This window comes from Momordica charantia, assembly GCF_013281855.1.
Source record: "Momordica charantia cultivar OHB3-1 chromosome 6 unlocalized genomic scaffold, Mcharantia_2.0 BLBB01000006.1, whole genome shotgun sequence".
NCBI classification, from domain to species: Eukaryota; Viridiplantae; Streptophyta; class Magnoliopsida; order Cucurbitales; family Cucurbitaceae; genus Momordica; species Momordica charantia.
Window position 1 is genome coordinate 9,958,787 of NW_028275164.1, and position 13,139 is coordinate 9,971,925.

Sequence of the window (13,139 nt, forward strand, 5' to 3'; positions counted from 1 at the left end):
TGTATACATACATAAAAATTATTTGAATTAGTAAATTAAAGTTATTGTTGCTTTGATTTATGTTTTATTGATAATTTCTAATCTAACATAGTCTTTAGTTACATAATTGAAGTGAAATATTAATAGACATAAAAGATGAAATAATGGTAGAAAATTTGAAAAATAAAATTTATTATATACAAATGTTGATATAACTTAATTGATACCAATGATATTTTCCTTTAATTCAAATAAACATATATAATTTTAGGAAGAACATCCCAATTTTAAATGGTCAAACCACTTAGATAAGATTTGATTGGTCTGGTTCAATTATTTTCTTAGGAGGTTTGCTCATTCATAGTATTTTGTATAATATATATATATATATATATATTATATTTTTGCATTCAATAAAAAAATGAATAAACAAAAGTAATAAACAAAAGTAGTAGAAAAACCAAGTAACAAGAAAAATAAAATGAAAAATAAAGGTAAAAGTCAACATAATCATGGAAACAAACTTTGGTTATAAAAAAAAAGTGGGTTTCAAATTATTTAGAAGAAAAAAAAAACTAGATTATCTCACCCAAACAAACTAATTCTATATTTTTTGATCGGTGGTCGATATATCTTTTCAAATTATTTAACCTAAATATCCAAAATATACGTCAATGGGTGTATCTTTTCAGATTATTAAGAAAAAAAAAAACAATTTCTAGATTATAAGTATGAAAAAAAGGAAGAAGGTTGACATTTCCTCCACACGTAGACTACAAGGAGAGAAAAACGATTTTCTCCCTACGTGTCGATGTCGAGGCCCTCGACATATCGAGTGACATTTATAACCCTGTCCATACTAAATTAAAAAAAATTATCCTCTATTACACCGACAATGATTAAGACAAAAAAATCACACCTCATTTTTTTAAACAAAATTATCTATTTTTACATTTGCATTTCTCTCTCTTAGTTATCCAAAGATTGTCATATCCAATATTTAATGACAATCAGCACAAGATAGACTTAAGTATTTTCCGGAAATAAAAAGATAGCATAAGTACAAATGTCAATGTTTCAATTTCATGAAAATATGGACTTCATTGGATGGATAATTATGGAAAAATTATAAAATCAAAATTCATAAAGATTATTTTAATTAACAAATAAGTATTTTTACCATTTTAAAATAACTTTTAGCCTCATGTTATTAGTATTATGCGTATGTTAATGATATTTTGTCTATATTTTCTAAAATTTTGTTAATATGTAAATTTCAATTATGTAGACATGAAAATAGCAATGGAAATCTAATAACTTGGTCCTAAATTTAAAATGGAGAACTGATTCTGACCAAAACATAGCTCGACCGATGGAAATCGAGAACCTCACAAAAAACGCATAGTTGAGTCCCAACTATGTTTGAATTGTAATACTAAAAATAAAAAATAAAAAAGTAAATCAAAGAAGAATGTTGACTTCTGTATGGATGAAGTTAGCTCCGTAGACATTTCAAGTCATACATAAAGGTTGTTCTTACCGAAAAGTTTCGATAATCACAATAAATCTTCGAGAACACTTAAAGATAAGTCCATCAAAAAAAGAATTAGCACTCCAAAGATTATGACAGTGCTAATAAATGGAGACACACAGGTAAACGTTGAGGAGATTCAAAATTCAAATGAACAGTTTTTCCCCTTTGAGATTTAGGTAACCGTGTAGTGGGGAAAATTGGTTGAGTCATGAGGGCGCGTCCCAACAAATTTAATTTAAACCAGTCTAATGACTGGGCGTCCAATTCGGTATATGCCGAATTGGTGCCACCTTTTAATATTTCTCACATGTGCTTTACGCTCTGGTCAGAGACTTGATGACGTTCATCGAATAAGTAAATAATGAAAATTTAACGCTTAAACAAAGGTAAACTGGAAGCCATATCTTAAAGCTTCTTTCAGGACGAATAATTGGAACAGTCTCATCAGTAAGAGTTGAACAAGCATCAAGCAACTAGCTATGGAAATGAAACAAGAATTTGGGATAAAATTTCCAATCTCTGAAACTAAATATATATCATATATATGTTCAATGACAAGGCCTCAGCAAACTAATATTGTTACAACACGAGCGACTTTCGCTTAGTCTAATCCTCGATAAAAATACGAGAGCAAAGCAAAATAAGTGAACTAGAAGATACAAAACCCACCAAAGTCCCTCAATGGAGAGGGAAAAAGAAGAAAGGAAATTGAAGATGACATCCCCATGAAAGACCAAACTTAAATATTAGAAAGGCACACAATGAACTGGCTAACATTATAGGTGTAGGAAGAGGATATACAACAAATAGATGATTGGAACTAATTATGGATGTAGACTTGCCTGCTCGGGTTGTTATTTCCATGGCGGAGACGGCGGTTGTTTATAGATAAAGTCTTGTGAGGATGATGCACCATAATTTAAATCAAGATTATGGAGCTGCTCCATCAACTGAGAACGTCTCTCCTTGAAGAAATCGAGTCGTGTTGTTAACTCTACCAATGTCGAGGAAGGCACTGCCGTGTGTCTCGTGTAATCCAAAACCTGGAACCATAATTTTAATTTCAACATGAAAAAAGGTATTCTAGAATCTAGACCTTAGACGCTTAGATTTAAGCAATAGACTTATTCTTGGAGCGGGGAAAAGAGAATGGATGTAATCACCTCTCCTGCTTTTGAAGTAGAAGGCAAAGAACCAGAATCAACCGCAAGGTCATCCATGGACATGCTAGTCGAAACCTCGGTACTTTTGGAGTCGCTCGGGCTTAATGAATCCATAAATAGCTTCCGTGGCGTCTGCTTGCTGCTATTTGCAGATCCTAACACTTGTCCTTTGATATTTCGCCAGTCACCTCCCATCAAACCCTCCTGTACCCAAAATAGATACATTATTCAGTTCTAATTTATGAGACAAGTAAGGTCAAATAATAGGGGAATGAATTGTTAAATAGCAGATGAATTAGAGCATCCTACTCCAGGGGGAAATCAGAAATATGGGGATAATAACTTGACTATTAAGTATCTGCTTAGTGATAAAGCAAGACAACCAACCAACATTAGCTAGTCCAACGATCAAAAGAGAAAAGTGTAGATTCAAATGTCGATGAGGTCATGGATTCAAGCTATAGTGGCTATCTATATTAAGTACCTCATTCCGAATTTTGTCCTTAACATCCATGGTTATAAATAATGAATTAGAACTAGAGAACCAGAAACATGATTGGCTAGGCAGCTACCCAATGCATGTAAGCTAATTTGTTGAAGATTTTTTTTCCTTTTTAAAGAAACATGCACTTTCTATTGAGAGATTTAGAATTACAAAAGACCAGGAAGCTACATAAATGCTCTACACTGGTCTGTATGTCGGAAAAGGAGTAATTAAAAAAATATTTAGACTTTTAAGGCCACATAGACATGAAATAGATAATGCTGTCCCAGAGCTAGTTGACGGTCCTAAATTGTTGAACAATTAGTTATACATCTAGGTTCCTTGATGATAAATATAAAGGAAAAGGAAGATGAACTCTGGGTCTGAGCGCATTGCATAAGAAACAATATAAGAACTTCACAACAGATAACAACTAATCATAATGGAAAACATAGATGACGATATTCACTGGCCAATCATAGAGAAAAGGTGTTTATTTAACTATTAATGAAATGGACATGGAAGTAAGATAACAAAAAGATACCTCGCTCCTTTGTTTCCTTTCATGATTAACAAAAGCAAGGGTTGAATCAAAATCTTGCTGAAGAAATCTCCTGCAGAAATTAAAAATAATGAGGAAAAAAGTAGAACTTTCCAGGAGTAAAAACAATTTAGTGACATCTTTACATATTCAACACCAATTTATAAAAACATTCGATGCCATATGAAAGTAACGTGCCCAACCAGACACTACTAAGGTGGATTGAAATTCAAATGCTATAACATTCTATGAAATAACCTAAATATATCAGTACAAAGTACAATGATCGGCATAATATTAATTATTATGAGAGGTGAAATAATTCCAAGTGTGAGAGGATAACAAGCCTAATCATTTTCTCTACCTCACCCTCCAATAACCAGATTTAATCATGTGAATAGGCCTGAACTGTACCGGGATAGGCTGCCAGTCCATTTTTTCAGCAAATGGGAGGGGAAGGGGGGAGGCTATGTATAATGAAATGTTTCAAAGAAAAAGAAAATATATCCTAAGATTTATCTGCAGGTGAACCAAGTAACAGCTGCAAAGTTGACTGAAAAAAGAAATGAAGAGGAATGCAATCGTCTAGAAATAACTTTAAAACTTAAAAATCCAGTAAACTCCACGATCTTTATGACCCATGAAACAGAGACCCATTCGCAATCTTGTGCAAGATTGTAGCGCATTTAACCCCCTGGAAGTGACCATAAATATAAGGATAGCTTAGAACACCAATATATTTGATTTGACACTTATGAACTGCTCAAAATAATTTAAAATTGGACAGAAAGTTCAGATTGGCCTTTGATATTCTTAAGTTGAACTCAAAAGACTTACACATCCTGATTGAAGATAAAAGTAGAGATCCCTACGAAAATGGATTGCAAGACAATGGCTTATCTTACTCATACCTTGAGTTGCCAATAGACACTTGTTCTTAAACAATGAATAACAAATCCAACGGTTTAACTATTTTCTTATATTACAGCTGTAAAGCTTCTCTAAAATACAGAGAAAAAATAAAGTAATTGTGCTAGTACAGAACCAATCAGAGGATAAGATTTTGAGATGATCAAAACTTTATTGCCAGTTCTACGATTCCTAAAATGAACTTTTGCCATCAAGAATTTTCAATCAAGAAAAAATTAGAAAATAAGGTACTCCCAATAACTGCAAGATGCCACAAACTAGCCTGGAATTATTTAACCATGGTCTATAACCTCCCGGGCCTTAATCTAAAGAACCAAAATGGTAACAATAATACCAGGCACTCACAGTTGAGGACTATGATTCTGAACGTGCTGATATCGGTCACATGCATCAGATAGAGAACCATAGTTATGCTGCCGTTGCTGATTCAACTGGTGGTGGAGTTCAGCAACTTTCTGCTTCAACCGAGCCACATCTGCTTCAGCAAGAGCAATCTCCTCAAGCTCAGCCCTTGTCTTCACATCAGCACAATCATGCCTCATGAGAATGTATATGACTAGTGGACGTTAACGAAAAAGTAAATGGGATAACAATATAACATGCAGAAAAACCTTTGAATCCATGCCACGCGAACTATTAAATTGTCCAGAAGACATGCTTAGGCCAACTTCCAAAGCAGCCCTAAGATCTCTTTCTGCTTGCAATTGCTCTTGTAATCTAGAAACCTACATGGTCATTCATATGCCAAGAATTGTATTTAAAAAAGCAAATACGCATCTAAGTGCATACAGAGTCTTCCTCACAAAAAAAAAAAAAAAAAAAAAAAACAGGAAAAAAAACAAAGAGCAATACTTATAGTGTATCCACCTAAATAACTCCCATGGCCACTGTCTCATCCCGAAACTAAATATCTATCTCATTATAGATTTATTATTTATTTATTTTTTTTTTTTGGGGGGGGGGGTGGCAATGACGATGTGATGCACTAGACATTTTAATTTCCTTTTGTATTGGTTTGCCCATGGGCTCCATCTGACGTGATTTAAACCATGTAGGCAAATAGCACTTATAGTCACTATTTAGACACTAATGGTCAAAAGTATTTTTAAATTCAATTTGAAAGAGCACAGAGCATCATCTTGTAGTATTAAATTTTGCAGCTACACTCTGCCAAAGATTTATTAGATAAAGTAAAAGCGTTCCACCATCCCAGAAACATACATCTTGTTCAAGTGCCAACCGCCGCTCATGCAAAGCTTGTTTCCTTCTTTCCAAGCTGGCTTGTAAAATTGCATTTCCTCTAGCCTACAAAACATGGAAATTCAGTAAATAACCAATTACTATAACCAAATACCATTTCTTCAGATAACAAGGTTGGGAAGGTGACACCACCTCCTTGGCAATTCTCTGTTGCAAGTCATTTTTGGTCATCTCAAGCCTCTGAATAGCAAGTCTACAAAATAGTTTAAATTTGTCTTCAGGTAACAGTTCAGTTCATAGTGAAGTAGGATCTGGAAGGGGAGGAGAAAAATACCCGTGAAACCAACCAAAAAGGATAAGAGAAAACTACTATTTTAATAACTTTAGTTGTTCCATTGTTTTCCTTCAAAGATTCACACATTTCATTCTAAGTGCCCAAGAAGAGAGTTTACAACCAAAAAGAGAGTTCTTTTATACATAAGAAACAGATCAAGATATCTCATTTCAAGAAAGAATCCCGCCAACAAGACTGCCTAAGGGATGAAGGGACAAGACAGTCCCTTTTCCAGTCGAAGGGTCATACAACCAAAAAGAAAAAGAGAAATGATGCTACCCCAATTACTCTATGAGCGTGAAAATCTGGTCCACAAATAATTTTTTCCAATTTCATTCTAACCAAATGTCCAAAAGGTGGAAACTGCAAAACTAAGTCCTAAGCACCCCTTGCCATGTCAATCCTCACGTCTTCTATAACAATAGCAGAATTTTTTTCTCTCTTCAATTAGTAAGAAAATTTAAAACATATGATGAGCTAATAAATAACACAGCATGCGGACAGATTGCATCTATTAAGAAAAAGGCCAATGAACATCTTACTCTTCTTCTCCAGAAGAATCTACTGACTCAATTGAGGGTGTCTTTCTAGCCTGCACCAAATGAAATCAAGATGATCAAGTTTTAATTTAATGAACCAAGCAAATATTTCAATGTCCAGATTACAGCTAAAGAGTACCTGTATTAATATCACTTGTCAATATTAGTGATAAAAAGAACAATAAATAACTGCAGGCAGCACCTCAACTAATCCTCTAGGGATACTGTACATGCCTCCACATCATACTCAATTAACTTGAAAATAGATTCTAACCTAAGATCTCAACATTTGTATGCCCAATCCTCAAACTGTCGACCAGCCCATAAGGTGAGGAAGGGGCTATCATTGCTAGTCAATCCTCATGTTTCATTGCTAGTCATAGCTTAAGGACTCTCATCCTTATCAAAGGACTCGTTCGGGACTCGCCCCGAGGTGGTTTGTGCTTCATCAAAAGGCTCAGATGTTAGCACCACCTTTTCACGAGCTGCCCCTTAATATCATGCCTATAGAGAAGAACTTACGCTATTTTTATACTTCTTGTGTTTCCTAGTAGTGTTGACTCAATCATGTCCGGATTGTTTCATGGGTGATGTGGTTGGGAAGGAATTGGAGGCTTTTTCAGAATATGGATAGACTGGATTCTACGTTTTTGCAGCTTCTTGGAATCTTGCTTAAAAGAGATTTCTAATTACTTCACTATTTCTTGTCCAGAGTAGTTCTTGTACTTTTTAGATTTCCTTGTTTGTTTTGTCTTTTATATCTTTTCTTCTCTTCTTTTTGTTTTTTCACTCTTTTGAGAATGTGTATCTTTGAGCAATTTGGCCCGACGAGCGGTCCACATGCTGCATCCCTACTCACCTAGTCCATGCACATTGCTCTCTCCAGGACATAATGTTTTTTACGACACCGGAATCGATTTCTGCCATTTCCGGAATAAAGGAACTAGCAGCCATCAAGACTGAACGAGATGAGGTAGGTTTGGGAGTGGAACTTTCTTTGCTGAGAAGCAGGTTGTTGCTGTTGGGTTGTCACAGCTTGGACGTTGTTAATTCATTTATTTCTCTCAGGGTTGGGTTGCTTTGGTTTTGGAGCATTTCATGTAAGGTAAAGGCGTAAAGCGAGGAGTTGAGCTTGAACTGGCAAACTGAAGTCACTTTCGGAACCATACTTCCTACAGCTAACATGTGTCCACCGGGAACGTGCAGCGAAACGGGTTTAAAATTTAATTAATATTAATATTAATATATATATTCATTTCATCAATGAAAAGTTCGTATTTTGTTAAAAAAAGTTACTTCACTATTTCTTCCAACAAGAGAGTTTCTTTCCACTCCATTGAAGTACGCAGCCTCCCTACCTCTTGTATGTTTCATCCTTCAATAGACATAGTTTCGTATCGCACAAAAGAAAAAACGAGAGAGAGAGAGATTGAAGAAAAGAAATCTCTCTTTGGGAGGAAATCCCAGATAGAATTTTGGGCCAAACGTCAAAAGCTTGATGTTGAAGCTCTAACAATGGAAGATATATTATTTCAAGAGGGAGAAGACTAACTTACATTCAAGTTTGATTTCCAACATTCCCAAATACTACTCCAGAGCTACTTCCTCCACAAAAGGTTTTGTTGTTTTGGCATTCACGTTTTGTGTGGAATTGGATGTTATTGTCAATTAGACAAGTTGAAAAGGTGCAGCCATGGTTAGATTTTTGTTGGCTTGGAGGGGGAGGAATCTTTCGAGTCGTTTCTTCTTGATATGCAGTCAATGTCGTAGAAGAGCGTTTTGTTGTTGATGCTGCTTTTGTTAAGGGTTTTGAAAGTTATAGTGTGGTCTCCTTGATTCTTAAAGGCTTGGATGGATTTTATGCCAAGTTTCCTAAATTTTTACGTAGTTGGTTCTTTACAAGAAGGCTAGTTCTGAAAGTAACACTTATGATTTTTGTCATTATTCTTTCTAGTTCTTTTGTTTTGTTTCTTTTTCTTCTCCCTTTGGGAGTTTGTATCCTTTGAACAATTTTGTTCCTTTTCATTTGAGAAGTTTGTATCTTGTTAAAAATATATATATACTAATAATAAATAATAAATAAATAAACTACTCTATTTATCAGTCTTGAAGATTCTGAAGATATATGCTATGGACGCTGAAAAACTATCAGATATTTTCTTTTGGGAAGAAGTTGTTAAAAGGGGCAGCTCTAGAAATGAAAGAAATCTTATTTTGCTTGCTTCTTGTTAGAATAAGCTATCGATATAGAGTGCAGATTGATGGCAATGCTGTCGTGCATGGGGGTGATCCAGCTGAAAGCTTGTATGAGGGCACATCCCAAAAAACACTGGCCAAGGCACAATCCACAAAAATGTGATCTTGAGATTCATTGTTCGACTTGCAAAGAGGGAAAATATTGGGGGTAAGAGCAAATGTAGAGAACTTTCATTGCTAGTAGTCCATAGTATTAATTTTGCTTATAATCACCTCCCATAAGAAGATTTTACTTTACAGGGGTATTTTCCTTTCCAAATCAGCTGGGTGAAGTTTTGGTGAATGGGGGGTTTTTGGCAGTCAAAAAATGATGAATGGATTTATAGGAAAACTGACCTTCTGGATCAAGGGGATGGAAAATATCTTTACCAAGGATAACCTGGATAATCCTTTGGAGCTTGATACGAACATTAGTAAGGGTAGATACCTTTGAACAAGCGGGAGGTGGAGTGCCAAAAAGTAATATTCCTAGTGGTCCATTTTTTTAATGGGAAATCGAACATCTAATTGAGAAAAATAAAAAAAGACAAAATACACAAGAGAAAAGCCCAAAGAAAGGAAGCTCATCTAAAGAAAGGGGCTCCAATCTAGCAAGATAACACCTAGTTGATAATTACAAAAAAAATCTTAGAAACTGATCCCCACTGGAAAGTATTAAATCTAGTAATCTCCCAAACATAATCTCTGTATATCTCCATCCCTCAAAAGACTGTTATTTCGCTCAATCCAAAGCTCCCATAAAATAGCAAATAAACAAGTCTTGCCACATAAAACTTTCCTTATCCATGGACTATTATTAGTTTAATTTTCTTTCCTTATCCATTACCTCCCACTCATCCACACTAATTATAGAATATCTTTGTATTGTATTTCCTTATCTAGTTTTAGGTTAGCTTTCAAGAATTCATGAAAGCAATCTTTTTACGTAAGTTCTCATGCAGTTTATAAGCAGGAAGAGAGAGAATATTTTCACTTTCAATCTAAAATTTTTCAACTAGGAAATTAAAAACTTACATTGCTCCTTCCCCAAAAAGTTGTTCGCTTAACATTAATATTTGAACTTGAAACTTTACCAACTGGCTTCCCAGAACTTGACTCGTTCCCTGGATCCATCGAATTTAAGATCTCTCCCATTGATCGGTAACATTCGCCAGCAGGTGAGATATTTGAAGTTTCCATCTCAGTCAAGGCATTCGTGTTTCCTTTCTTTTGTTTGCCTTGTTCCCCAAGCGGTTGAACATTGGAATCAGAGTTCTTATGATGATCGGGACATGAGTTTGAAATCTCAGCTAAATCATGATTTTCTCTTGGGGATCCAACATCTGAGTCATCACCTCCAAATGGCTGTTCGTGTACAGAAATTAATGCTGTTAATTGGCACTTCTTTTGATAACAAGGATAATTATTCAAGCAATAGATAGAAACAAATAGTACTGGCAAACAATGGCACAAAGTTCCATCAACCTGAGATATCTGTGTTAAGTTAAGATTAATAAATGACAAATACAGTTACTTATCCAGATCTTGCCCTAGCGAGGATCCTAGGTATTTCTGGATAGAACTGAAGCATCTAATTAGCTGGAGAAACTGCAACATTATCACTTGCATGACTCAAAGACACATAGAGCTACTGAAGAGCAGAAATACAGCCAAGAAAAAACGGAAATTACAAAAATTAATTGCTACAATAATGGTAAATGTTTCAAATTTCAAGTAAATTTTCTTATTAAATTGGAATAGACTGCTTCTTATAAATCCCTTGCCTCCAGATTGAAGAAATATCTTATACCCCTTGCTTCTATTTTTATAACCCTTTATAAGACCAATGATATGTCTCTGTTTCTGATTAAAAAAATAATAACAAAATAAAGATCAGGCAAAAGTTAACCAACAAAAACGAACAATGTTTTATAAGTAAAAAAATGAGAACCTTATAGTCATAAAGATCACTCCCTGCATAGCCACTACTTTCACTCAACTTTCCACTGAGTACACGCTCAGGGTCCTCATCTGTGTCTGGACCAACCTCATTTTCTGCATCGTGATAGCCGTTGCCTTTCACATCAAGATTTTCATCATCAGTGGAATCATCACTTCCACTATTTTCAATCTGAGAATCTGCTGAAATTGAGCATCTGTGTAGGTTTTCATCCTGGAAAGGAATCATGAAAACAAAACACATTCATAATCGTAGTTTCTTTTTTTTGAAATGCAATTAATAAGAAAATTAGACTTTGTTTTTTCAGTGTTACTATCATACCATGTTTGCCCTTCCTCTAGCTCGACAAGATTTTGTGTATAGAAGATTCTTTTTTCTTATGAGAAACCATACTTTCATACAGCAAATGGAAGGATATACATGCGGGGCAATACAAAAAAATCAGCCTAAAGCAGAAAACAAAGGCAAAAGCCAAAGAAAGGCTCAATACTATAAAAGAATGCTGCTTAGATCTTGATGATAAGAAACGTAAATACAAAATTCTATGGTGATAGACCCCAAAGGGAGGCATTGACCAAACCATAGACCGAACCCCTACCTCAAGACAACTCCATGAGTTCTACATGTTTGGCAAGGGTCGATCTGCCTCTATGAGTTCTACATGTTTTCTTCCATTTCTAAACCTTACTACTAATCTCCTCAAGTGTTACCCCCTCAGAAGCCTCTACTCCTAGGATTTCCACCGGAGACAAACCAAGATAGGTAAGGAGCCACTCCTCTAATTGTAAAGAGAAATGGTGGGCCAGTGCATTGGTCTCTGACTCTCTGCCAAGACAGCCTCTTTTCAGTGAAGTCTCTCTCTATTTTCCTCTAAAAAGTGGAGGTGTTTCTACCCAAAGCCTCTTGCAAGAGAGTGTGACAATCCATTGTTCTTAAGAAATGCAAGGTTTTCCTTCGTGATTTCTCTTAGGGTGGTCTTAATACAAAGGACATAATTCAAAAGAGATTCCAAATTGTAATCTTCAACCAATATTGGAAGATGTCAACATCCTTTCTTATGTTTTTTTTTCCTTGCTCTGGCTCAGATTGTTAGAGATCTTTAATTTCAACCTCCCTCTCCTTAGATCGTTGAGTTCATTATTTGAAGTATTGTGGACACAGATTTAAGGGAGCTAAATAACAGTTATGGCTGAAGGGTTTTTTTCTTCATTACTTAGGGTTCTAGAATCTGGGATGAACAGAACACCCCCCCCCCCCCACCCCCCGGTGTAAAATTTATCTTATAAGCATAACTTCTTTAATATTTCTTAATGAAATCTTTTTAGAATTTTAATTTTATGTTTCAATTATATCTTCACTCTTTCGAGAGTTTGTATCTTTGAACAATTTTGTTCCTTTTCATTATTTCAATGATAAGTTAGTATCATGTTTAAAAAAAAGACCCATGAAGTCAAATAGCTACGCGAAACCAATATTTTTGGCAACTAAACTAGTTGAAATAATTTCAGATGATGGACTTCGTGCTTGTTAAGGGACCAAGTTACCACATACTTTTCCAAAAACCAAGCTAATAATGCAGTCCTTTATCAAACAATAAGAAAACTGCTAGAAGGAGAGCATCTTACATCAAAAATATTCTCAAACTCCTCCAAAAGAGTTGTAACAATCGCTTGAGCGTTATTAGCTGCATTGGCAGCAGCCAGCAGCTGGGCAGAGTTATCACCATTTACATCAAACTCATCTTCCAACTCACATTCGCCAGCTAATAGAGGCCGTAAAAGCAAAGGTGCCATGCACGCAGCAACAGCAGATGGAGTCATCCGATTCTCGTGAGCATGAGAAGAGATAGTATGCATCATCTTTAAAACTCTGGACAGAGAATGAGGAAATCCAATCCGAGATCAAATTTACATACTGGGAAATGGAACAATAATAGAAAAATCCAGAATTTTCAATCCTGTTTAAAGATGATAGATAATTAAAGCGAGCCCACCAAAGTACCAAGTATACAGTTATAGATGAACAACTACCTCTGTAACAAACGCCGGTTTGGTTCAGGAAAGGTCTCCAATATAGATGATCGCATGGCATTAATCCGCGCTTCTTTTCGATCAATTTCTTAAACAAGAAGGACAATAGTTAAAATGATTAACACTGATCTTTTTACATTTTATTGAAGAAAATAAGCCAAATAGTGATTTTTTTTATAAGAAACAGAAGAGGGTATATTCAGATGTCAA

General features: G+C 35.2%; 1 protein-coding gene across 1 annotated transcript in view; it reads right to left on the minus strand.

Moving 5' to 3' along the window:
- Positions 1 to 2,010: 2,010 nt before the first annotated feature.
- Positions 2,011 to 13,139, minus strand: part of LOC111020763 (Rho GTPase activation protein (RhoGAP) with PH domain-containing protein) — a 36,618-nt gene continuing 25,489 nt past the window's right edge. The window contains exons 11-22 of the mRNA XM_022297521.2: positions 12,930 to 13,017; positions 12,525 to 12,768; positions 10,891 to 11,112; positions 9,975 to 10,304; positions 6,708 to 6,757; positions 6,024 to 6,084; positions 5,853 to 5,936; positions 5,243 to 5,356; positions 4,977 to 5,146; positions 3,705 to 3,774; positions 2,677 to 2,880; positions 2,011 to 2,556 (exon numbers count right to left, since the gene is read on the minus strand). Coding sequence (XP_022153213.1) covers positions 2,368 to 2,556; positions 2,677 to 2,880; positions 3,705 to 3,774; positions 4,977 to 5,146; positions 5,243 to 5,356; positions 5,853 to 5,936; positions 6,024 to 6,084; positions 6,708 to 6,757; positions 9,975 to 10,304; positions 10,891 to 11,112; positions 12,525 to 12,768; positions 12,930 to 13,017 — 1,826 coding nt within the window. The 3' untranslated portion in view covers positions 2,011 to 2,367. The remainder of the gene's footprint in view (positions 2,557 to 2,676; positions 2,881 to 3,704; positions 3,775 to 4,976; positions 5,147 to 5,242; positions 5,357 to 5,852; positions 5,937 to 6,023; positions 6,085 to 6,707; positions 6,758 to 9,974; positions 10,305 to 10,890; positions 11,113 to 12,524; positions 12,769 to 12,929; positions 13,018 to 13,139) is intronic.